This window comes from Notamacropus eugenii, chromosome X, assembly GCF_028372415.1.
Source record: "Notamacropus eugenii isolate mMacEug1 chromosome X, mMacEug1.pri_v2, whole genome shotgun sequence".
Taxonomy (NCBI): Eukaryota; Metazoa; Chordata; class Mammalia; order Diprotodontia; family Macropodidae; genus Notamacropus; species Notamacropus eugenii.
This window is the reverse complement of record NC_092879.1, coordinates 32228491-32251731: the sequence shown is the minus strand read 5'-3', so window position 1 is coordinate 32251731 and position 23241 is coordinate 32228491. Positions and strand designations below refer to the sequence as shown.

Here is a 23241-nt window from a genome sequence, read left to right as displayed (position 1 = left end):
GTAGAAGCAATGGCCAGGCTACATGCCCATGACTTGATGGTGACCTGAATGTGGAGAGTAAGACATTGTTCACCTGTCTCCTCTCATTCCTCTCCTCTTCTCCTCCTCTTCCCTTTCCTTCCCCTCCTCTCTACTCTCTTCTCCTTTCTTCTCCTTCTCCCCTCTCCTCTTCTTCCCTTCCCCTTCCTTCCCCTCTCCTCTCTTTTCTTCTCCTTCCCCTCCCCTCCCTTCTCCTTTCTCCTCCCTCTACTCTCCTCCCCTCTCCTCTCCTTCCTATCTCCTTCCCTCCCCTCTCATCTCTCTCCCCCTTTCTCTTCCTCCTTTTCTCTTCCTCCCTCTCTCCCTCCATCCCACCTGGAGACTTACAACAATCCTTGCCTCCTTACTAGAATGAAGCCAGGCAGAAAAGGAGAAGAGAGTTTGCTTTGACTGGTTCGTACCTTTTAAATACATGTTCAGTTCTGTCTCAGAAGCCAATCAAATGACTGTTTCTTCGCTACATGGTTAATGAACTGGAAACAACCACAGAATAATCACATATGTTCTGAAGTGAAACGCTGGGCCCTTCCACCAAATGTACATTCTCCCAGGACTGAACCCTCGTTGGCCAGTCTCCCTTTACAGAAGGAAGGACAAGGAAGAAGGAGGTCCACTCCTCGAAGTAGAGGGGATGATGGACAATGAAGAGAAAGGAGAGCTATGCAACTGCTCTTTGCCTCCAATTCCTCTTGTCAAGGAGATTAATCTGCAAGCTGGAAAGGGCTGAGGGAATCAGAGCCAATAGGAGAGTACCTACCAAGTGTCATTGAGGTCAGGCCCCCTGGCCTAGAAAAAGTGTCCCCACAAATGCTGAAGGAGCATGTAGATATGAAACCATTATTGATCATCTTTGTGGTTTTCTGAAGAACACAGGGCTCTCATCCCAATTCTTAAAAAGGGGAAGAAGGGAAATTCTGCAAACTACCAGCAAACTTGACTTTAATCACACCCCAAGCTTTATAACTAAGTATTACAAAACTTTGCCAACTCTCTGAAATCAAAGTAGTATTTCCTGTGAGCCAGCATGAGTTCACCAAGAATGCAATTTCTTTCTTTGATAAGATTTCTAGCCTGGTAGATCAACAGTGCTGTAGATATAATGCGTCTGAATTTGAACACACCATTTGACAATTTGGATGGTTTTACTGATGTCCTGGTAGACAAGATGGAGAAATATGACCTTAATATTAGGTAGCTTTAGAACTCATTGAACAGACACAAAGAGGGTTACTTAGCGAATCAATATGGGCTTGGAGCAAGGTCTGTAGTGGAGTACCACAGGTTTTTTACCCTATTTTGGTCAAGCTCTTTATCAATGACTTGGTTGAAGATATTGGCAATGCACTTTTCAAATTCTAAAGAAAAATGAAAACTCAGGGACCTGGTTCAGCGATAGATGATTTTAAACTGTAGCAGTAGCAACGGTAGTTCTTTGTCTTACTTGGGCAAATGTGTAGTGGTAGGTTGTTGCTAATGAAGTATTTCTGTTCTCTTTCAGGGAGGGGGAAACTCGATGTTCAAGAGTATCTAAAACAATGGCAAGATGAACTTCTCAAAAAAGAAGAAAACATTAAGGATTTACCCAGAATGAATCAGGTAGAGTAGTTTCAAAACCCTTATTTTTGTGTGAGTGTGGGTGTGTGTTAGCCTGAGTTATAAACGTATATAACATGCTGTGTATTATGTTTCCACAAACACCAAATGAGGCTAAAGGAGTGGGAGCTGATGAGTTTTGCCAATGATTTCATCTCTAGACACTCAGCTGTGTCTAGAAATGGAATTTTCTCCTAGATTACTGGTCGAACAAATTCAAACTGTTGCTAGGTTCTAGACTGTTGCCTCGACCCTAGGTGTTCCTCTCAGGCACCATTTATGACATACTTAGTTGGTGGTCATCTTTCCAAATATTAGACTCAATTACAAGTTGGTCATATTAACTTTCAGATAGTGTCTCTCAGTGATTTGTTATGGCAGCAAAATGGTGATGGTGGTAGCGTGTTAGCTCTTAGTCATAGATGTCTCAGCACCTTCTTCTGTTTTCAGATGTGTCAAGCTCATGTGTTTAATTCTGGTCTTACTGTATTGATGACTGTCATGCTAGATATGGTTCTGAAGCCTCCCCTTCACATATACATGAGTAGCATTACCATTTTCTGCAAACTAAACTAAAATCTGGCAGCTCTACATGGGGACAGTTCAACTTTCACCAAAATATGGAGGGTCGTCGAATTTTGAGTTCTTTCCTCCAGGTCAGGTGATTTGAAGCCTGATCTGTGTGCTTTGAGAGGAACCAAACCCCATGTGTCTGATGGCCCAGAGTCACACAATGTCAGAATGGGAAGACTTTATCTATCTAGTACTGAAAAGCAGTTCCTTCTTGTGTTTGTCCTTCGTTGCTGAAGAAGGCCATGCCATCTATAACAAACATGGCAAGCTTTTGCCAACTTTTTGTAAGCTTTTTCCACAGTGAGGGGAAACCCACTGCCTCCTAATACAGTCATTCCCTTTTTGAATGGTGCTAATTATTAGGAGGGCTTTCTTTACATAGAGCCTAAATTTGCATTTTTGCAACTTCCATCCCTCCTCCTGGGGCAGAATGATTGATATCAAAATAAAACTTCTCATTTTATGTGTGTATGTACACATATGCATATGTAGTTATTTACATTGATCTCCTCCATTAGGATGTGAGTTCCTTGAAAGCAGAGACTGTTTTTGCCTTTTTTTATCCCCAGCACTTAGCACAGTGCCTGACGAAATGCTATTTGATTGATTGATATGCACATATACAAGACCGTGTGGTGTAATGGATAGGAATCCTGCCTTATCTCTGACACACACTGACTGTATGGCCCTGGTTAAGTCACTTAAGTTCTCAGTACCCTAGGCAGGTCTCTAAGTTGTAGAAAAGGTGCCAACCCTCATTGATAGAGGAGTTTCATATGAGTATACACATATAGTACCCACTGGCCCTTTCCCTACCCTGTAATTTCTGTATTGGGCATACCTTTCCTGAGCCATGGTCTAGTCATGGTTTTCATCTCACCAAGTCTTGGTGTCAGCTCCGAGGTCAGATATGCCTCTTTGGTTTAGTCCACTTGAGTTGCTCTTGTTTGTTGCTGTACTTGAGGCCTTTGTCTAAAGGCAATCTGGACCTTGGGTTTAATTACTTGTTTCTTTCTTGGATTTGTCTCCTATAAATTTCTGGATGTCTCACCAACTTTTCTTTTTCCTACCTTGCATAAATGAACCAATGAGAAAAGCAATGATTTCATTACATACTCAGTGCCAAGTGCTGAGGCCACAAATAGAAATGCAAAACAGTCTCTGATCCCAAGGAGCTTATGGCCTAATTGGAGGGGCCAACACACAAAGGAGGAAGCAGCTGCAGTACAGGTGGCAAGGCCCAAGGCCCCTTACTGTGCAGCAGTGAAGCAGATGGTGATATATCTTTTGTGCCATTTCCATTGATTACAAACCCAGTCGGCTTCCATTTGATGTCACCCAGAACCTGCTTTCTGGAGTCCTCAGGAGCTGTGGCTCTTGAGGACACAAGGATTGCAAACCCTCCAGTATTTTTGGCTTAGTGGGTGGATGCAGACACTCTTCTCCCTCCTTCTTTCTTTGTAGTTTAAATCCCATTTGAGTAGATTTTGTAAGACTCCAGACAAATGCATTCTTTTTTTTAAACATTTTTTTAAATTCTGAATTAAATAAATACAAAAAAAAGCCCGTGAACTTTCCACATACAAAATGAAATAGAAAAAGAGGATTATATATGAAGCCATGAATCTATCACAACTTGCTTTTTTTTAAAGCAGATAATAAATGTATTACTTTCAGAACTTCTCTGCTTATCTGTGTTTCCCCCTCAACTTTTTTCTCCTTTTCTGTCCATTTTTAAGATGCCTCAGTGGCCCTCTTTTTTTTTTTTTTTTTGGCAACAGTGTTATTACTAGTGATTTCTTCCTCCCAACCCTGTCCTCAAATAAAAAAAGAAAAAAACACAATCCCTGTAACAAATAGGCATAGTCAGGCAAAACACATTTCCACATTGGCCGTGGCCAAAAATGTATGTCTCATTCTGTACCCAGGGAGTGAGTAGCATGTCTCATCATTGGGCCCCCAGAATCTGATTGGTCATTACTTTGATCAGAGTTCTTCAGTCTTTCCATTTTTTTTAGTGGTGGTGTTATTGTGTAACGTGTCCTCCTGGTTGTATTCACTTGACTGCCTCAGTTCATCCAAGCTTTTCCAGGGTAGAAAATACATTCTTACCAGCCTGATCCTTCTAACCAGGAGCCTGTCATGCCTATGTTGCCCTGGCTCCATTCTCAAGACACTGCCTTCCAAACCAATTGTTCCCTTTCCAAATATGTTTTTTTTTTCCCTTCTTGCCTATGCCTTCAGTAAGTAGTAGTACAGAAAATACCCCTGCGGCAAAAGCCTTGACGTCTTCTGAAAAGTGGCCATTTGTACCCACAAGACTCACCAGAAGTGGGTAGTAGTTCTATATTTGGACAAGTGTTGGGAGAGTCTTGTTACATTCTGTAATCATTGCCACGTTCTGAATGGGAAACACCACAGAGTAAGACAAGTGGGAGCTCTTAAGGAAACAGTTGCCTTTTTTTTTTTACCCCAAATTCATTAGGGTAGTTTTATGAGTTGCCTTTTGACAAATAAACTTCTGCAGAAATTCTCTGATTAGAATCATTAGTTAACATTCACAAATGGTATAAAAGTGCCTACAGCTCATCTCCTTTCTTCATGCCTCCTAATGTCTCAACTTTATTACACTCCACCCACAACCTTCATAAAAAGGGTGCTTATTTGCGCAAAGGTATTTATAGCTATATGGAATAGGGAGAAATTGGAAGAAAGCCCAACACCCCCCCACTGGGGAAAGGCCAAGCCAACTCTGGCACGTCACTGCTATGGAGACTATATCATCACGAACAATAACAAATGCACAGAGGGTAAAGACATCTGGAAATGTCTATACAAAAATATTGTGGCCTGAAAAGAGCAGAACACGCCCAGTGAAACTATGCAGAGGCTGTAAACTTGTATACATGTATTCGGATTTACAAGCAGAAGGCTGGGGTGGAGGTTGAAGTGTTAGTTACTGATAAGTTGCTGTTGTGAACATTTAGAGGTATTTTTTTTATTGCTAAGTTGATTAAACACAACATTTTTAAGAGTGGTGGTTCATAAAGTCATTTATTCTTTTAAACATGCTGGTTGATCACAGCATGTCTGGGCTGGGCATTTGGGGAAGTCAGAGAAAGAATTTTGTCCTTTTGCTAGCTGTTACCTGATGATTTCCATGGAGTCTCACAAAGTGGTATGTAGTAGGTAGTTTCATTGATGAGTAGTGGTTGGACCTAATGTACTTCTCCCCTTCCCCCCTGAATATTAGCTCCTTGTGGGTGGAGACCATTTCATTTTTGTCTTTGTATCTCCTGTGCCTAGAGCAGTACCCAACATGTCTGCTATTTCATAAGTATGCCAGATCAGAAGAACCAGCTGATAACTAGCCATGGGGTAGTGGTAGGAAAGTATCTGAGAGATAGAAATTTCTGCCCCTTAGTGGATAGACTTTTCTGAAATTGTCTAGCCTGATTTGTGTGACTCAGGTGTTTTTGACACCATCATCGTTTCTCAACATACACCACCACTCCCTTCCCAATTCAAGGCCTCCTTTATAATAAAGAAAAGTCATTAAAACCAACCACCTAAATAAGTCTGTCTGACAGTGTATATACTGTAATCCACATCTGTGTTCTCTTACCTCCCTACCAAGAGTAGGGAAATGGGTTTGGCCATCTGTTCTCCAAAACCAAGATTGATGGTTGCAATTAATCCAAAACTGACTGCTTGTTTAGTGCTCATGTTACTATTATTTATTTCCATTTTTGCCATGATGATGAGACATGTCTAGATCCACAGTTGTGCTGGAGTAGAGATCCATGTTTTACAAAGTTCATTTATCATAAATGCACTTTACCAAATAAGGGTGGGATATTCTGTTGTCATGTCTATTTTGTGTCTCCTAGGTACAATTCATTCAGTTGTCGAAGACCTTTTACAACTTGTTCCATGGGCATCCTGAAGAGGAAGAGTTATACCAGGCCATTGCAGTGGTGACCAACCTCTTGCTGCGGATGGAAGAAGTGGGGAGAAGGTTGCATGGCACAATGTCACCTGCCAGAGAGAAGGCCAGTGGCTCCGCCACCACAGCGGACCCTGCTAACAGCGCCACCTCTCAGACCACTGAGGCAGCAAAGGAGCCCTCCCCACTCAAAGAGGAACACCAGTGGTCTTTTGCTTTTGAGCAGATTCTTGCATCGTTGTTAAATGAGCCTGTCATAGTGAGGTTTTTTGAAAAACCAGTAGATGTCCAAGCCAAGTTAGCAGATGCAAAAGCCTCCCAGCTGAGTTCTAGAACCAGGATGTAATTTACCAGCATGGAATCCACTTTTACCAAGGATTGCCTGAAGTTTACCAGGGTCCATTTAGCTCATTCCTTATGATCCCTGGGAGCAAACCTCAGGGATTTAGCTTTCTGTGGCACAGAGCTATTTGAAGGAAACCAAGGAACCCCAAAGCACAATTCCATCTTCTTTATAATAGTCTTAACTTTTAATATTCATGATGACAAGCACTTTTTATATAACATTTTATTTCATCTGCACTATCTTAAGAAACCTTGTTCATGTCGCCCCTAGAGGGCACTACCAAACCACTCAGTTTTAAAAGAAAATGACTTACTAGTAGTTACCTATGAAATAGTGTTGGAATCTTCAAGTTTGCTGTTGTGTTTGGATACCAGTAATGCTGCTTTGTCAAACTGACAGCTCCTTATTTTGAATTCTATATGTGTTTGTGCCTCAGTCTTGTGTAGATGTTAAAGCTTTAGAGAATAGAGCCTTTTGAGCCTTAATTGTCCAAGGAGTATTGCCATTTGGAGGTTTTGTGTTCAAGTCTTAAATAAGTGACTACAATTAATTCATTTTTTTTAAGTTTATTATCTTCTTTAGTTTATTATGTCTTCAATATTATCTTCTAATGATTGGCCCTGGAGGGACTTCCAACATCAGTCCAGGTACAGAAGCCATCTCCCTTTCTGCATCCTTCTCCTCCCTTACAGCCATGTGGCATAATGGACATAATGACATGATGGCCTAGGAGCCAGGAAGACCTGGGTTCAAGTCTTCCTCAGACACATACTGGCTGTGTGACCCTGGACAAGTTACTTAACCCCTCAGTGTTCTAGGTAGCTCTAAGTCTCTAAGATGCAGTGGAGATGCTGACCTTCATTGGCAGAGGGCTTTTCCTTGTTTGGGAGTTACCTGTACCAGGGAAATAACAGGTACAGTCCCTGTCCCGTGCCCCTTCCCTCACAGTCTGCTTCAGATCTTAAAGCCCAGCATTAATTTCCCATTAGCAGGATGAAATCCAGAGGAGGAAGAGACTGGTTTCTTTGATCTAAGAGCTGATCTAAGGTTGTCTCGGAAAGCATCTGTGCGTGCAGCCCCTTAGAAGAGTCTATACTTCGCTGATTATAAAGGGGAGCTTGTAAGAGTTTTATTTTCCTGCTTTTATGTACACCAGGGAACAAAAGTTATCAACAGATGTTATCTAATGGGACATATGATCTTCCACATCAGTTCTCTAAACCAAGATCGACCACATTAGCTGTGTGACTTTGGGCAAGTCTCTTATCTTCCCTTTGTTGCCTTTTCCATACAGTAAAGGAATTGGACTAAATTATTTTTATAGGCCCTTTGAGCTCTGAGATTCTAGAATTCTCTCTCTGCTGCTAATGAAGATGAAGAATTTCCTTTTTCCCCCACAAATTGTGTTTTCTGCGTTTTCTTTTTACTTCCTCTACATTTCCTGATGACTTGCCTCTCCCCTCAGAAAGAGCCATCCCTTATAATAAAGAAAAAAACCGTTCCACAAAATGAATCCACATAAAATAGCTAGTTTGTATACAAAATTATTAGCATCCACTTCAAACATTGAATTCTTACCAGATGAACTTAAGACAGCCTTAGATTAGGCTGCTTCGAGTTAGGAGAATGAAAACCCTTTGAAATTTGAAAGATCAAAGCTATGTTCATCCTGTCTTCCTCGCTTCTTGATTCTGACCAGACTCATTCGTTCCTAATCAGTCATTAGAATGATTTCTCCTTGAAGAGCTTTGGTCTTAGCCATTTCACACATTCAAAGGGTAAAAAAAAAAAATGCTACTTATAATAACTGGTATTTCTATAGTGCTTTAAGGTTTGCCAAATGCTTTCTGTAGATGTTTTTAGTTAGACCTCAGAAGAATCTCTGGAAGGCTGGTATTGCAGGTATCATCCCCATTTTTCAGATGACAAGATTGAGACTCAGAGATTTGCCCCCATGGTCACGTGGGTCTTCCCCCCTATCCCAGTGTGCAGTCCACTATGTCATCTACCACCATATATGGTTTTCTAATTAGAGTCTAATTAGGTGTGGGTCAAGTCAACTCTCAGTGCATGGGGCCTTAAATCTAGAATCTTTTTTAATGGTAAAATGACTCCTTTTCATGAAGGTTTAATTTCTGAATAAGTAGCATTCAGACCTACTTATTCTTGATTGAACTCTAGAATAAGTATCTGGTCTACTGAAAATCCTCTTAGTTTAATTTGAAAGAACACTCCCTGTGGTACCACCTTTCAAACACACTCAACACTGGTTTACCAAAGCAGTTTTGCAGCTTAGAGACAAGCGATCAGGGTACAACTGGCTTTGCCTTCTTGCACAAGTAAGGTTTGTTGAAACATTCCCGATTTTCAGAATCCTTACCCAGGATTTCACAATGGGTGTAAAACTGGCCTTGTCTGATTCCCACAGTGCTGTAGGTATCTGTGACATACTAGGCCCGACTGTATACATCTTCAGTGATTTTTTTTGTTAATTGTCTTTGTAAAAACAAACAAACAAAAAATCCAAAGCTAAAAGAGCATCTATTCAGAGTTGTTATGATGATAAGCCTTATGAAAGATTGCTGTGTATTATCTTTTAGCCTAGATTCTTTGGAATTGAATACTTGAAGATATTCTAGGAGGGAAGAGATTATAAATACAAGTTTAAGGGACAAGTGATATATTTTTGGAGTTTGTGTGAGAAATATGTTGAACAAAATGCCATAGGGGAAACTTGGAGCATCAAAACTAAACTTATGCAGAAAACCTTATTAAATACATTATTTAAAATGCCATTAGCTGTCTTTATTAGACTCGATATGCACTGACTCTTAAGCAATTTAAAAACAGAAAAAATGGTGTTCTTCCCTGTGGTCACTGGGTATGTGTACACATTATATATAATTTTTAGTTTGGGTACAGTAAAAAGAGCATTGGGTCTAGAGTTAGAGGAACTGAGTTTGAATCTTACCTCTGATGCTTATTACCTGTGTAGTGTTAGCCAAGTCATTTCCCCTCCCTGGCCCTCAGTTTCCTCATTTAAAATGAGTGGGATGAATTAGAGAGCCTTGGAGGCTCCTTCCAGCCTATCCATGATCCTATGATTAGTATGCAGATTGTTTGGTTTTGTTTTTTTTTAACATCAGTTTTCTCAGGGCCTCACCTGGAGAGGGAAAAGAGATGGGTCAATCAATGACTTTCTTCCAAAGTCAATATATAGAAGCCTGAAATCAACAAGCCTTAATGAAGCACCTACTATGCAAAAAGCCCTGTGTTAACACTAGGAATACAAAGAGAGGTAAAAACAATGTCACTGCCATCAAGGACATATTATTTTTTTTTAAGTATAAGATTAATTCTTCATAATTGCTTTCAGAACTGTCCTCCTTGTCTGTGCTTCCTTCTGATTTTCCTTCCATTAATTCTAAATGTTTCAATGACCCTCTTTTTTTCCTCATCAGTTTTGCTGACTCCCCTTGGAATCTCTCCCAATTAAAAACCTAGAGAAAGAAAAATTTCATACCAAATTAGAAGAATCATGCAAAACAATCCACCTAGTCGAAGTCCAAAAACGTAGATCTTGGCACCTCTCATCCTCTCTCCACGGATTTTTTGTTTTTATCTAAATATAAAACTGTATATACCTGAGTCCCAAAGCCCAGTGGTAGGAGACGCTTTCGTCACTCAGTATTTGTATGTTTCTTCCTCAAGTGATCCTTCTATTCCTTGAACATCGGAAGGTTTCTGAAATCATACTTGTCTGCATCTACCCTGCGGTGGCAAGTTCAGTGAGCATCCTAGTGGTGTCATTCCAGTGTGACCTTCTGTGCTCTCTGCCGTCATCTTCCTCTGTCTTTCTGCAAACTTTGGAACTGGAGGCATGGGCAATCAGGGTGTTCAAGTCTAGATCTCCAAATCCCATCCTCCTTCCCAGAAACATATATGTTATTTTGCATTTTAAGTCAATTACCCCTTTGGCTTCCTTTTGGGTTTCTCTGGAACCATGATTTGCCATTTCAGTGTTTGGAGTTCTAAAGTCTTTTAAAGTTATGTGTCTTCATAATGTTGTTTTTATCATGTAAATTATCCTCATTCAGCTCACTTCACTTTGCTTCAGTTCTTACTTCCCAAAATTCTCTGCAACTGTCTCCTTCATCATTTCTTAAGGTGTAATAACATTGTTATGTCCACATGCCGCAGTTTGTTCAGCCATTTTGCGATTGTCTAAGAGGCAACCTAAGGCAGGGCTTCTTCAACTTTTTCCACTTGCGACCCTTTCAGCGCTTCTTAAACTGTGGGTTGTGAAATGCTGATCTAAGGCACCCCTTTAGATTTCAATTGTTTTGTTTTTCTTTTTCCCTGCTCTTTCAATCCTCATTGCCACTGTCCCATAGAGTTCTTTTTAAACAGAAAAATACGTCATTTATTTCTTTGTAAAATTCTGAGTTTAAACACCAAAAACAGCATTTCAATGTACACAGCAGAACACAGAAAGAGAATTCTATGTGAAACCATATATCTTCATTTCATATTTCTTGTTTTTTTAAAGAAAAATTAATATTTAACTTTTTCCCCAGGTACATGTCAAAACAATTTTTAACATTCATTTCTTAAAAGTTTGATTGCCCTTTGGGCATAGTTTCAAATTGCTCTCTAGAATGGTTGAATTGGTTCACAACTCCACCAACAATGCCTTAGTGTCTCAATTTTCCCACATCTCCTCCAACGTTTGTCATTTTCATTTTCTGTCATATTAGCCAATCTGATAGGTGTGAGTTGGTACCTCAGTTGTTTTAATTTTCATTTCTCTAATCTATGGTAATTTAGAACACTTTTTCATATGACTATAGATACCTTTGGTTACTTCATCTGAAATTTGCCTGGTTATCTCTTTGACCATCTATCAGTTGGGAAATGGCTCTTATTTTTATAAATTTGACCCAGTTCTCTATGTATTTGAGAAATGAGGCCTTTATCAGAGAAACTTGCTATAAAAATTTTTTTCACAGTTATGATTACTATGTATTTTCCTCCATCCTGTGCCCTCTATGCATAGTCTTTCTAAGTGCCCTAATAAGAAAGTTTTAGGAATTACAAGTATCATCTTCCCATGTAGGAATGTAAACAGTTTAACCTTATTGAATCCCTCATGGTTTCTCTTTCCTGTTTATGCTTTTATGCTTGAGTCTTGTATTTGGAAGTCAAATTTTCTATTCAGTTCTGGTCTCTTTTCATCAGGAATGCTTGAAAGTTCTCTATTTCATTGAATGTCCATTTTTTCCCCTAAAGGAGGAGTATACTCAGTTTTGCTGAGTAGATAATTCTTGGTCGTAACTTTAGCTCCTTTGCCCTCTGATCTTAACTCTGGCTCCATGATTTTTGAATTGTTTCTTTCTTGCCTGCAATATTTTCTCCTTGACCTGGGAGCCCTGGAATTTGGCTATCATATTCCTGGGAGTTTTCTTATTGGAATCTCTTTCAGGAGGTGATTGGTAGATTCCTTCAATTTCTATTTTGTCCTCTGATTCTAGATTATTAGGGCAGTTTTACTTGATAACTTCTTGAAAGATGATGTCTAGACTCTTTGATCATGGCTTTCAGGTAGTTCAGTAATTCTTAAATTGCCTGTCCTAGATCTATTTTCCAGGTCAGTTGTTTTCCTGCTGAGATAGTTCACATTTTCTCATATTTTTTTCATTCTTTTCATTTTGTTTGATTGTTTCTTGATTTCTCATGGAGTCATTAGCTTCCACTTGCCCAACTCTAATTTTTACAAATTACTTTCTTCAGTGAGCTTTTGTATCTCCTTTTCCATTTGGCCAGTTCTGCTTTTTAAATAGTTCTCTTCCTTGGATATTTGTGCCTTTTTATCATTTGACTAGTCTTTGTTTTCTTTAGGATTTTTTTTGTACCTGCTTTACCAAGCTGTTGACTCTTTTTATGTGACTTTCATGTGTCATACTAATTTATTTGCCCAATTTTTCCTCTACCTCTCTTATTTTGTTTTCAAAATCCTTTTTGAGCTCTTCCAGGAATTATTAGTGTTAGACTTCACATTTTTTCTTTGAGACTTTGCTTGTAGCTGTTTTCACGTTGTCATCTTCTGAGTCTGTGTCTTGATCTTCCCCCTCATCATAGCTATTTTTTATGGTCAGTTTCTTTTGTTGTTGTTTGCTCGTTTTCTAGCCCATTTCTTGACTTTTAACTTTATATTGAATTTAGAGTCTGCTCCTGGGGTGGAGGGGGTGCTATACCAAGCTTCAGGCTTTTTGTGCAGCTCTTTTCTGTTTCTTTTCAGTTTCTTTTCTGTTCTTCCAAGATGATATCATCTAAGGACAGGTATAGTCACTGCTCTTCTGGTCTGTGAGTGACTACAAGTGCTCTTTTCCACCCTGGAACGTGGAACCTGACCAGGGTCCCCACTCCCCTTCTGTGACCAAAAGCTCTGGTATGCCAGTGCTCCTCCCCATATACCCTAAATATCCTGGGACTGCAACTCAGAACTGCAATTCAAGATGCTACCTTTATCAGCATATGGGCAGTACAACAGAGGCCTGCCCCCCCAGTGCCAGCAAAGGGATCCCTGTAATCTCTGACCCCCTTACCATCTATGGGCTGAGAGCTCTGGAAGCTGTGTCACCACTCAGTCATCCCCAAGACCTACTGCTAGTTTATTGGGGCCTAGTCTGAGCTGTCACAGCCTGCACTGGATCACACTCTGCTTTTACCACAGTGCAACAGACCTTTCCTACCAACCTTCTAAATTGTCTTGGGCAGAAAAATTGTTTTACCTCATCCTTTTGTGGGTTCTGCTGCTCCAGAATTTGTTTTGAGGCATTATTTAAAGTTGTTTGGAGGATAATTTGGGAGAGGTCAGGTAAATACCTGCCTTTTCTCTGCCATCTTGGCTCCACTCCATCAAGGACTCACATTCTAATGAGGGAGACCACAGGCAAATAATTTTATACATAGAAGCTATATAGGGTGTCCCAAGAGTCTTAGTGCAGTTTTAAGCTTTAGTAGATTTGGGTAACACCTTGTATAAAGAGTAGATGGAAGGTAATCTCAGAAAGAGCAGGGTAGCTAGGTGGTGGTGCAGTGTATAGAGTGCTGGACCTGGAATCAGGATGACTCATCTTCCTGATTTCCAATCAGGCCTCAGATACTTCCTATCTGTGTGACCCTGGACAAGTCACATCACCCTGTTTGCCTCAGTTTCCTCATCCATAAAATGAGTTGGCGAACAAAATGGTAAACCACTCCAGTATCTCTGCCAAGAAAACCCCAAATAAAGTCACAAAGAGTCGGACACAGCTGAACAACAATAACAGTCTCTGAGAGAAGGCAGTTTGGAAGGGAGTGAGGGAAGGATAGGAACCAGGAAAAGTCACCTGCAGGTGGGATTTGAACTGAGACTTGAAAGACACCATGGAATCTGAGAGGCAGAGATGAAGAGAGAGAGCATAGAGTTGAGAAGTAGTGTCATGTGTGAAGAACAACAGGGACCAATGAATGTCACCACATCATGGATTATCTGGAGGGAGAAAAGGATAGGAAGATTGGAAATCTAGGAAGGGGATCAAGGTATGGAGGCCTTTAAAAGACTAATAGAGCACTATGGATCTAAATTTCCTCCTCTAAAATGAGGGAGTTGAACTAGGTGGCCTTAGAGGCCCCTTCCAACTCTAAATCCATGACCCTGTGATCAGGGTGTAAGTAGGTTTTGTTTCCTTTTGTTTTTAACATCAGTTTTCAGAATCACAGACTCTTAGATTTGGAAGAGATCTCATGGACCATGTGGTCCAACCTGTGCGGGGTCATCTACTCTTTGATGAAGGCCCTCTAGGGTACCTGAGAGTGAGGAAGAGTCTATTACTTTTCATTTCAACTTAGGGTGGTTCATTGTTACAAAGTTTTTCCTTATATCAAGCTTAAATCTGTCTCTTCGCAATTTCTGATTGTTCACTTTGCCTGCTGTGGCAAAGCAGAACATGCCTAATTCCTCTTCCAAGTGAGAATCTTTGAAATACTTGCTGTCATGACAAGGCAGGTATGAAAAGCATTGCGACGTATTACCAACTTTAGAATTGCCCAAGAGATGTTATACAAACTCAGAAAAGGAGGCAGGCTAGACTAACAGCTTTTGCAGATCATTTTTGATTACCCAGGATTTTAGCAACTACTTCCCCTCTAGGTTAAATGCTTAATCGAGTCCCAAATTTCCCAATTTCATTAGGGTAAGACATTTCCCCTCACCATTGCCCCAGAAAAGGAAGGACTCTCCCAGTGATATTTGGTGGTGATTGCCTGCTTTCCTTTGTGCTCATAATTTGCAGGTGATACATAATGCCTGGAGGCTAAGTCATCTCTTTCTCTTTCTGGATTTGGCTGATGCTCTAGTGAAGAGCTAGGTTGGATCATAGACCTGCAGTGGAAATCGGGGGAGAAGTGAGAAGTGAAGTTCCCTACTCTTGATCTCCTCCTTCCCATTCCCCTGATCATTATTTTGTCTTCCCTTTCATTACTGTAGATTGAAATAGGACTGCTTTAAGAATTAAGAGGGTCTTTTAAGAAACTCATTTTTTTATTTTTATTTTTAATGCTCTACAATAACTACCATAAAACTTAGATTTTTTTCCCCATACCTACCCCCCACCACCCCCCTCCCTCCCCAAGACAGCGTACAATTCTATATAGGATCTACGCATACTTTCCTATTGAATACGTAAGAAACTCATTTTCTACTCTTGTGTAAATGTGTGTTTGGATTTCAGTGGTGTGGAGCTACAACCATTTCCACCATTTCATTGGTTTAAATTATTTTCACATCATTCTGTCTAGGTAATCCCAGTTCCTCAATCTTTTATCCTGTATTCTTTGTTTAGTTCTCAAATTATTCAGCTTTTCATCTGAATATAATTTTATTGATCCTTTTGAAGGTTAAAGACCATTCCCGAAGAACTACCCAACACTGGATTTATGTGAGGTATTTGCGGGAACACTCACCACATGTGTCTATCAGGGACATCTTAGGTCCTTTGAGGATCTAATGTAAAAGATTTACGCTTTGAGACTGGTACTTGTATTTCCAGTTATGGTTATCCAACTTTTCTATTACAGATTCTTGTGCCTGGGATGCTGCTCTGCCCACAGCATTCCTCCTCCTAATCCCCAGTACCCACTAGCTCATACTCCCATCCCATGGTTTGCAATGGGATCCTCACTCAGTCAAAGTTATGGGCCAGGTATTTACAGGGGTCCCTCTGTGGCAGAAACCAGATCCTGCATGGGATCAGTTGTTGCAATCGATCCCCTTGGTAGTACACTAAAGTAGCCAGTCTTCTGGAATCAAAATCTTGTGTAGGAGGGATAACAGTGGGAAACTACACAAAAAGAGAGAAGAGAGATGAAAGAGAAGGGAACTAGAGATGTACCCCTACCCCAAGCCATAGCTAAGAGAAGAGATAGTAATTTAATCTCTCAACAACAAGGGAGGGGGTGGGAAACAGTGCTGTGGGAAGACTAGAATGAAAGCAATGGAGGGGAGGGACTCAGATGAGGAGTGGAGGGGGGATGAAAAGGATGCTACTAAAGAATGTTCCCATAGTGAAGGAGGGGAGGAGTTTCATATCTATATTAAGGTACAGGATTATAATAGGTTTTGGTCAAGAAGGAACTTGGATAGTAGGACACTACCTTCTTCTAGGAAAGTCTTTTTTAGGACTACACCTCATCTCAGGAGAGAGCATCTATGAGTCTCCAAGGGCAACCAGCACCCAGGGTGGTAGGTGGAATCAGAGATGGGATAAGCTATATAGGAGTGGTGAGTGATGTAAAGGTAGGGAAGAGGATAGCATAATGGTTTGCTTAGAATAATAAATCAGCAAAGAAACTGGGATAGCTACTAGCTTCAGTAAACTAGCAGAGTATGAAATAAATTGACAAAAATATTAGCACTTCTATATATCAATAAAACCCAGGAGGAAATAACAAAAAAGGAAACCTCTTTCAAAATCGCTACAAAATGCATAAAATATCTGAGATCTCATTCAACAAGACACTCAAGAATGATATAAATACAATTACAAAATATTCTTTGAGGAATAAGTTCAGTAGCTGAACAGTTGAGTTGAGTCTAACCATTATAATAAAAATATTACCTACAACAAATTAATTTATGGATTTGATATTTTATCAGTCAAGTTACCAAGCATGTCCTAGCAGGGATCAGCAAACTCCAGTCCATGGGCCAAATCTGGCCTCTGCTTGTTTTTATTCAGCCCACAAGCTAAAAATGGTTGTTATATTTTTTTAAAAAGTTTTATTATACTTAAAATGTAAAAACCATTCTTAGCTCTGACCATATGTAAACCAGTAGTGAGCTGAATTTTACCCTAGAGCCCTAGTTTACCAACCCCTGCTTCATAGAGCTAGACAAAGTAATAACAAAATTCATTTGGAAGAATGAAAGGTCAAGGATATCAAGGGAAATAATGAAAAAAGCAGGAATGACAGGGGAATAGCACTTCCAAATCTCAAATTATAAAGCAATTATTAATTACCAACACAATTCCCCAGAGGATAAGTGATCAAAGGACATATGCAAACAGTTCTCAAAAGTATTGCGAAGTTTGACAACCACATCAAAGTGTTCCAAATCAATAAGAACAAGGCAAATCAAAACAACAAGGTTTCACCTCATACCTAGCAAACTGGCAAAGATAATAAAAGATAAGAATAGTCAATGTTGGAGGGGCTGTGGAAAGACAGGCACACTAATTGTTTGGTGGAACTGTGAGTTAGTCCAACCCTTTTAGAAAGCAATTTGGAATTAAAAGGTCTAGACCTTTGATCCCACTACTAGATGTATACATCAAGGTCAAAAACAGAAAGAAAAACCCCACATACATCAAAACAGTCATTGCAGCACTATTTGTGATATCAAAAAAAACAAGCAAAGTAAGTGTCCATTTGGGGAATGGTAAAACAAATTGTATCATGTGAATTAATGCCTAGAGGGGAGTCAAAGAAGACTGAAAAGGTAAGAAGGTTCAGGTTGTGAAGAACTTCAAACGCCAAACAGAGGACTTTGTGTTTGATCCTGGAGGTAATGAGGAGCAATTGGAGCTTATTTGGTAGGAGGGTAGGGAGGCAAGGGTAACATGAACAGAACTACACTTTCAGAAAATCACTTTGGGTTGGAGTAGGGAGAGACTTGAGTCACAGATACCAACCTGGAGGCTATTACAATTGTCCAAGCAGGCAGTGAGGGCCTACACTAGGGTTGTGGTTGTATGTGTAGAGGAGGGAACATATGGAACAAATATGGAGAAAAAAATTACAAGATTTGGCAACAGATTAGAAATGGAGGATGGGTGGTGAGAGATAGTGAGGAGCCAAGGAGAACACCAAGAGTATAAGTCTGAGTAAGAGGCAAGTTAGGAAAAGAGGAAGGTTATAGCGGAAAGGTAATGAGTTCTGTTTCAGACTTGTTGAGTTTGAGATGCCTACAGGACAACTAGCTTAAGATCTCTAGAAGGCAATTGGCGATGTGGGACTGGAACGCAGCAGAGGGACCAGGGTTGGATCTGGTGCCCTGTTATATTACCTTTGGAGGCCTTCCCACTTGTTACTGGGATGTGTACCTTGGCTTAAGGCTCAGTATTAATGCCACATGCACCCTCAGGTTGCCATGGTAACCCAAGAAGGGAGCTGGACTAGAGGGTTTCTGACAGTTACTGCACCTCTAGATCTAGGAGCTGTGTGTGTGTGTGTGTGTGTGTGTGTGTGTGTGTGTGTGAGTGAGAGAGAGAGAGAGAGAGAGAGAGAGAGAGAGAGAGAGAGACTTTGGCCAAGTTCCTTCCCCTCTCAGGACCTGAGTTTCCTCCTCTGTAAAATGAGGGGACTAGACTGGATGGCCTCTAAGGTCCCTTTCAGCTCTAGATCTAGGAACCTAGTGACCCTGTGAGTCACTATTCCTTCCCAGGCCTCAGTTTCCCCATCAGTAAATGAGGGGGCTGGACTAGAGGAGCTCTGAGATGCCTCCCAGCTCTAGATCTAGGAGCTTAATGTGTGTGCATATGTGTGTGTGTGTTTGAGAGAGAGAAAGACTTTGATTAAGTCCCTTCCCTCCCTGAGCCTCAGTTTCCCCATCTGCAAATGAGGGAGTTGAACTAGATGGACTCTGAGATGCTTCCCAGCATGTGTCAAAAGTGGGACTTGAACTCACATTTTTCTTACTCTCAGGCCTTAGCTGGCCTCTGAAGACCCTGCCAGCTCTAGATCTAGGAGACTATGTATGACCTTGGGCTATTCCCCTCTCCCTGGGCCTCATTTTCCTCCTCTGTAAAATGAGGAGATTGGATTAGATGTGCTGTAAGGTTCTTTCTAGCTGTTGATCTTAGATCCTTTGTCCAGCCCTATCTTGGAATCCTGCTGAGCCTGTGAGACTCAGGGCAAGTGTGTGCTTAGCTTAATAAAGCACATAGGGATATGAGGCAGTGTGGTCTGGCCTTGGAACCAAAGGTGGCCTATGACTCATTCAGACTGTGTTACCTTGGGCAAGTCATTCTACTCTCAGTGCCTTAGGCAACTCTCCAAGACTATAAATTGAAAGAACAGTAACAATCTACACTGATAGAAGGAGTTCCCTCACTGGGAGTTCCTATACCAGTGAAATCAGAGGTCAAAGCAAAAGAATAAAGGTGGAAATAAAATTCTGGTCATAGAATTTAATAATCATTTTACAGTTTTAGGGAAATTGAGGCCATAAGAGGTGATATGATTTGCCCAAAGTCATACCAGGAGTCAAGAACAGAAGTAGGGATTGAGACCCAGGTCTTTGGACTCCAAATATAGTGCTCTTTCTGCTGCCCTACATCACTGTGGTTCCAGGGGGGAACCTGGAGGCCCATGGTTTCGGGATGGGGATGGTGCACATTTATACCACCTTGGAGGCCCTCTCACTTGCTACTGGGATGTATAACTTGAGTGAGGGCTTAATATTAATATCACACTTACCCTTTGTTTGCCATGATGACCCAACAAGTGAGAAGTTTAGCTGGGCCTTGATACTAGAATTCAGAGTTCATCATTCCAGTGACCATGCAGCAGGCTTCCTTCTCAGTAGAGCTGAGTGAGCCTGAGCTCAACATGCCCTAAAAGGAGCAGTCATACTCAAAGGAGGCCTGCGTTTTGCAGGCATGGTTGTCTTAGGGGTCTTATCCTAGTTTGTGTCATATGTATGTAGATTTCCCTAACTTGTACTTTTTCCATCAATGAGATCTCGGTCATCTCAGCAAAAGAAAGGACATTGAGCTTGGGAGAGGAACCTCGGTGAGGACCCTTTGGAGCTAGCCCAGAATTGGAGACTCTTAATAAAAATTGTAACCTGACTTTGCTACTAATTCATTGCGTGACTTTGAGCAATTTACTTTCTTTTTCTGACCTCAGTTTCCTCATCTGTCATGCTGCTGAGGCATTTGGAGGAGCCACTGAGATCATGGTTGTGAATATGTTTCAAAGGGTAGAAAGCAGACAGCAGAGGCAGATCAGAAGATTCTCAGTGCTCACAGGGGGGAAAAATAGTCAAATGTAAGCATCCCTAATATATCCATGGGGCAGGTAGATGACACTGCGATGGATAAAGCACCAGGCCTAGAGTCAGGAAGATCTGAGTTCAAATTCAGCCTCATATACTAGCTGGGTGACCCTGGGCAAGTCACTTCGCCCTGTTTGCCTTGGTTTCCTCATCTGTAAAATGAACTGGAGAGGGAAATGGCAAACCACTCCAGTACTTTTGCCAAGAAAACCCCCAATGGGGTCACGAAGAGTCGAACATGACTGAAAAGACTGAAAAACAACAACAAATATATCCATAGGGAAAAATGGAGACATTGTGAGAAGAAATACTTTGGCCCAGGTTACTGGGGAATAAAGCCAAGTTGTTAGGATAGGCTGACTGCAGGGCTCACTTTCAAGTCTGTCCAAATGGGCAGAAATGGGGCCAATGTGAGTGCGGATGTGGGCAGCTGCTTTTATGGAATGACTAATCCAAGCTCTTAGGATGAAATGAAATGCAGGGTTTTGGACCGTCAGTTACAGTAACCGGCTCCCTGGAGACAGTGACCAGAGAAGATCATACCACAATGGTGGCCAGTATCTAGAAGGTGGCAGATTACTGGAGGAATGTGGGGAACCACATGTTCAAAAAGATTCAGTGGGGTCCAAAGTGACGGATCTGGGTCCAGACCATATGTCCCTGCCCCCAGGGAGGTGACTTTTAAGGTCCTAACTTCAGAACTAGAAGGAAACTAAGGTTTTCATTTTAATTTTACAGTTAAGGCAACAGGCTGAGAAGGCTAAAACAACTTACCCAAAGCAGTAGGTGAACCAAGATCCTCAGACTCCACTCTTTATAGGTCTCTCCTTGTGCTGTGGAATTTTCTTAGCTCCAGGCCTTTAAACGACAGGCCTGGCACAGATCACAGCCTCCTCCTCTGGGCAGGTCCCTTGGGTAACTAGGCATTTGTGAGTCAGCTCCCTTTAGGAACTTGGACTCTGTGTATAATCTCCCTAATCCATGAGGACATTCCAGGACAGCCCAGCTAGAACATCTCTAGGATGCTGCCCAATGGAGCTTGACAGCAGACAAGGTATTTAGGAGCTGCTGAATATAATCCCGGCTCTATCACTAGTGGACCTTGAGACGGTTGCTTTCTGTCTTTGTCTCCACTATTTGTGCCATGAGAATGTTTGTGCTGACCTTTCTTTCAACACTGGAAAAGGCATGGTTAGCAGTTTGTCTGAAAAAGATCTGGGAGTTGGGTGAGTCTTAGTGGACTGCTAGTTCAATACGGTAGAATGTCCACCAAAAGACCTAATGTGATTTAGGGTCATGGTAAGAGAGACACAGGGGTCCCAAAGTCTCTGTCCTGGTCAGACTTCTTCTGGAATATAGTATTCAGTGTTGGGTGCTGCAGTCTAGGAAGGTCATGGGAGAATATCCAGCAAAGAAGAGCCATACCTCTAAAGCTGGAAGAAACCTTAGAGGTCACCGAGTCCAACCCTCCTCCCTCTTTACAGAGGATGAAACTGAGGCCCATCAAGGTGAAGTGACTTACCCAGGGTCACACAGCTGATAGGTATCTAAGGTAGGTTTCAAACCTAGGTCTTCTCGACTCCAAGAACTTAGGCTAGGTTGCTTCTCATAAAAGGCCATATAAGCATCAGCTGAAGGAACTGGCAGAACAAGACTAATGGGAGATGTGGTAGCTGTCTTCAAGTATCTGAAAGGCTGTCTGTCATATGGAGAAGGGATCACACTTGTCCTGTTTAGAGCCAGAGGGCAGAACCAGATCATGGGGTGGGAGGAGCAGGAAGGTAAGTAGAGGTTGGAGGTCAAGTCAGGAAAAACCTCCTGATGAGAAAAACTATCCAAAAGTGGAGTCACGTGGAGAGGTTGTGGGATTTCCCCCCTTCAGACCTTCCCTCTTTGGAGGTCTTCAAATAGCAGGTGAAGGATTGCTTGACACCCCACCCCCCGCATTGGACGCTGCTGAGCACCTCCTGAACACTCTCTGCCCCAGTGTTCTCATCAGGGGTCTCTTTCTGCCTCATTGACTTTTCCTTCTTGGTCTCCTTTAATGATTTCTCAGCTATAGTGCTCCCCTTCACTGTGGGGGTCCTCCAAGGTGCCTGTATACTCTCTCGGTGACTGCATCATCTCCCTTAAGTTCAATCATCTTCTCTCCACACATGGCTCCCAGATCTATAGATCTATCCTTAATCCCTCTCCTGAAGTCCAGTACCTCATCACCAACTTCTTATCACACATTTCAAGCTGGATATCGCATAGGCATCTGTAACAGCAAGGACCTCGGCATACACAGGAAGGTCTGCTGTACAGGTTCTTAGATCTGCTTTTCTTAAAAGGAAGCAACTTTTGAGGGGTCAACAATCTACTTTAATCAAGTACATGTATCACTTATTTCAGGGGAAAAGGTTAGCATTTTGAGCTTCAGAGAAAATACAAACAGAAATTACAAACAAAAAGACCAACAGACAGGGCTTCCAACTGTCTGACCATAAACAATATATACATCATTACCAGAGAGAGGAGCACTAATATCTGGGGTTTCAAAGCTGGGGGCTTCTTAAAAGGGCCGCCCAGAGTCTAGTCTGGCACATGGACCTTGTCCCAAAATAAAGACCCAAAGCAAAACCTCACCTCAGAGTACATATATTCTTTTCAGAGTCAGAGGGCACTACCTCTCATGACTTGTATCTCATTAGAAATTGACAAAAGGTATCTGGGGGCTATTAATGGGCAGGAAAGATCTTTAACTCTTCCCCACCACCACCACCATTAACATTATATTAACATTACAGCATCTCAAACTCAACATACCTGAAACAGAACTCATTATTCATCCCCCACCTCCACTCATCCTTCACCCAAATCTGCCAGCCTTGGAGTCATCCTCGATCCCTCATTCACCATTCCACCCCTCAGTATATAATCAGTTGACAAGTCTTATCAACTCTACCTTCATAGCATCTTTGTCCCCCTCACTCACATGGTCCCCACCCTAGCTCATTACCTCTCACCTGGACTAAGGGCATAGCCTCCTAATTGGTCCTCCTGCACCCACCCTTTCCCTTCTCCAGTCCATCTTCCATGCACACAGCAGCCAAAGACCTGTCTGCATCCCTACCCTGTTCTATAAACTCCTCTGACTCCCTT

The 23241-nt window shown here is 41.5% G+C and overlaps 1 protein-coding gene and 1 long non-coding RNA gene across 3 annotated transcripts in view; one reads left to right on the top strand and one right to left on the bottom strand.

Annotated features, from left to right (window-relative positions):
- Positions 1 to 9292, top strand: part of TBC1D8B (TBC1 domain family member 8B) — a 110177-nt gene extending 100885 nt beyond the window's left edge. For both annotated transcript variants that reach the window (XM_072626478.1, XM_072626477.1), the window contains 2 exons: positions 1538 to 1635; positions 6096 to 9292. In XM_072626478.1, the coding sequence (XP_072482579.1) occupies positions 1538 to 1635; positions 6096 to 6497 (500 nt within the window). In that variant the 3' untranslated portion in view covers positions 6498 to 9292. The remainder of the gene's footprint in view (positions 1 to 1537; positions 1636 to 6095) is intronic.
- LOC140515655 (uncharacterized) overlaps positions 1 to 21109 on the bottom strand; it is a 72702-nt gene extending 51593 nt beyond the window's left edge. Inside the window, exon 1 of the long non-coding RNA XR_011971121.1 lies at positions 20872 to 21109. This is a non-coding gene — a long non-coding RNA (uncharacterized lncRNA). The remainder of the gene's footprint in view (positions 1 to 20871) is intronic.
- Positions 21110 to 23241: the final 2132 nt, after the last annotated feature.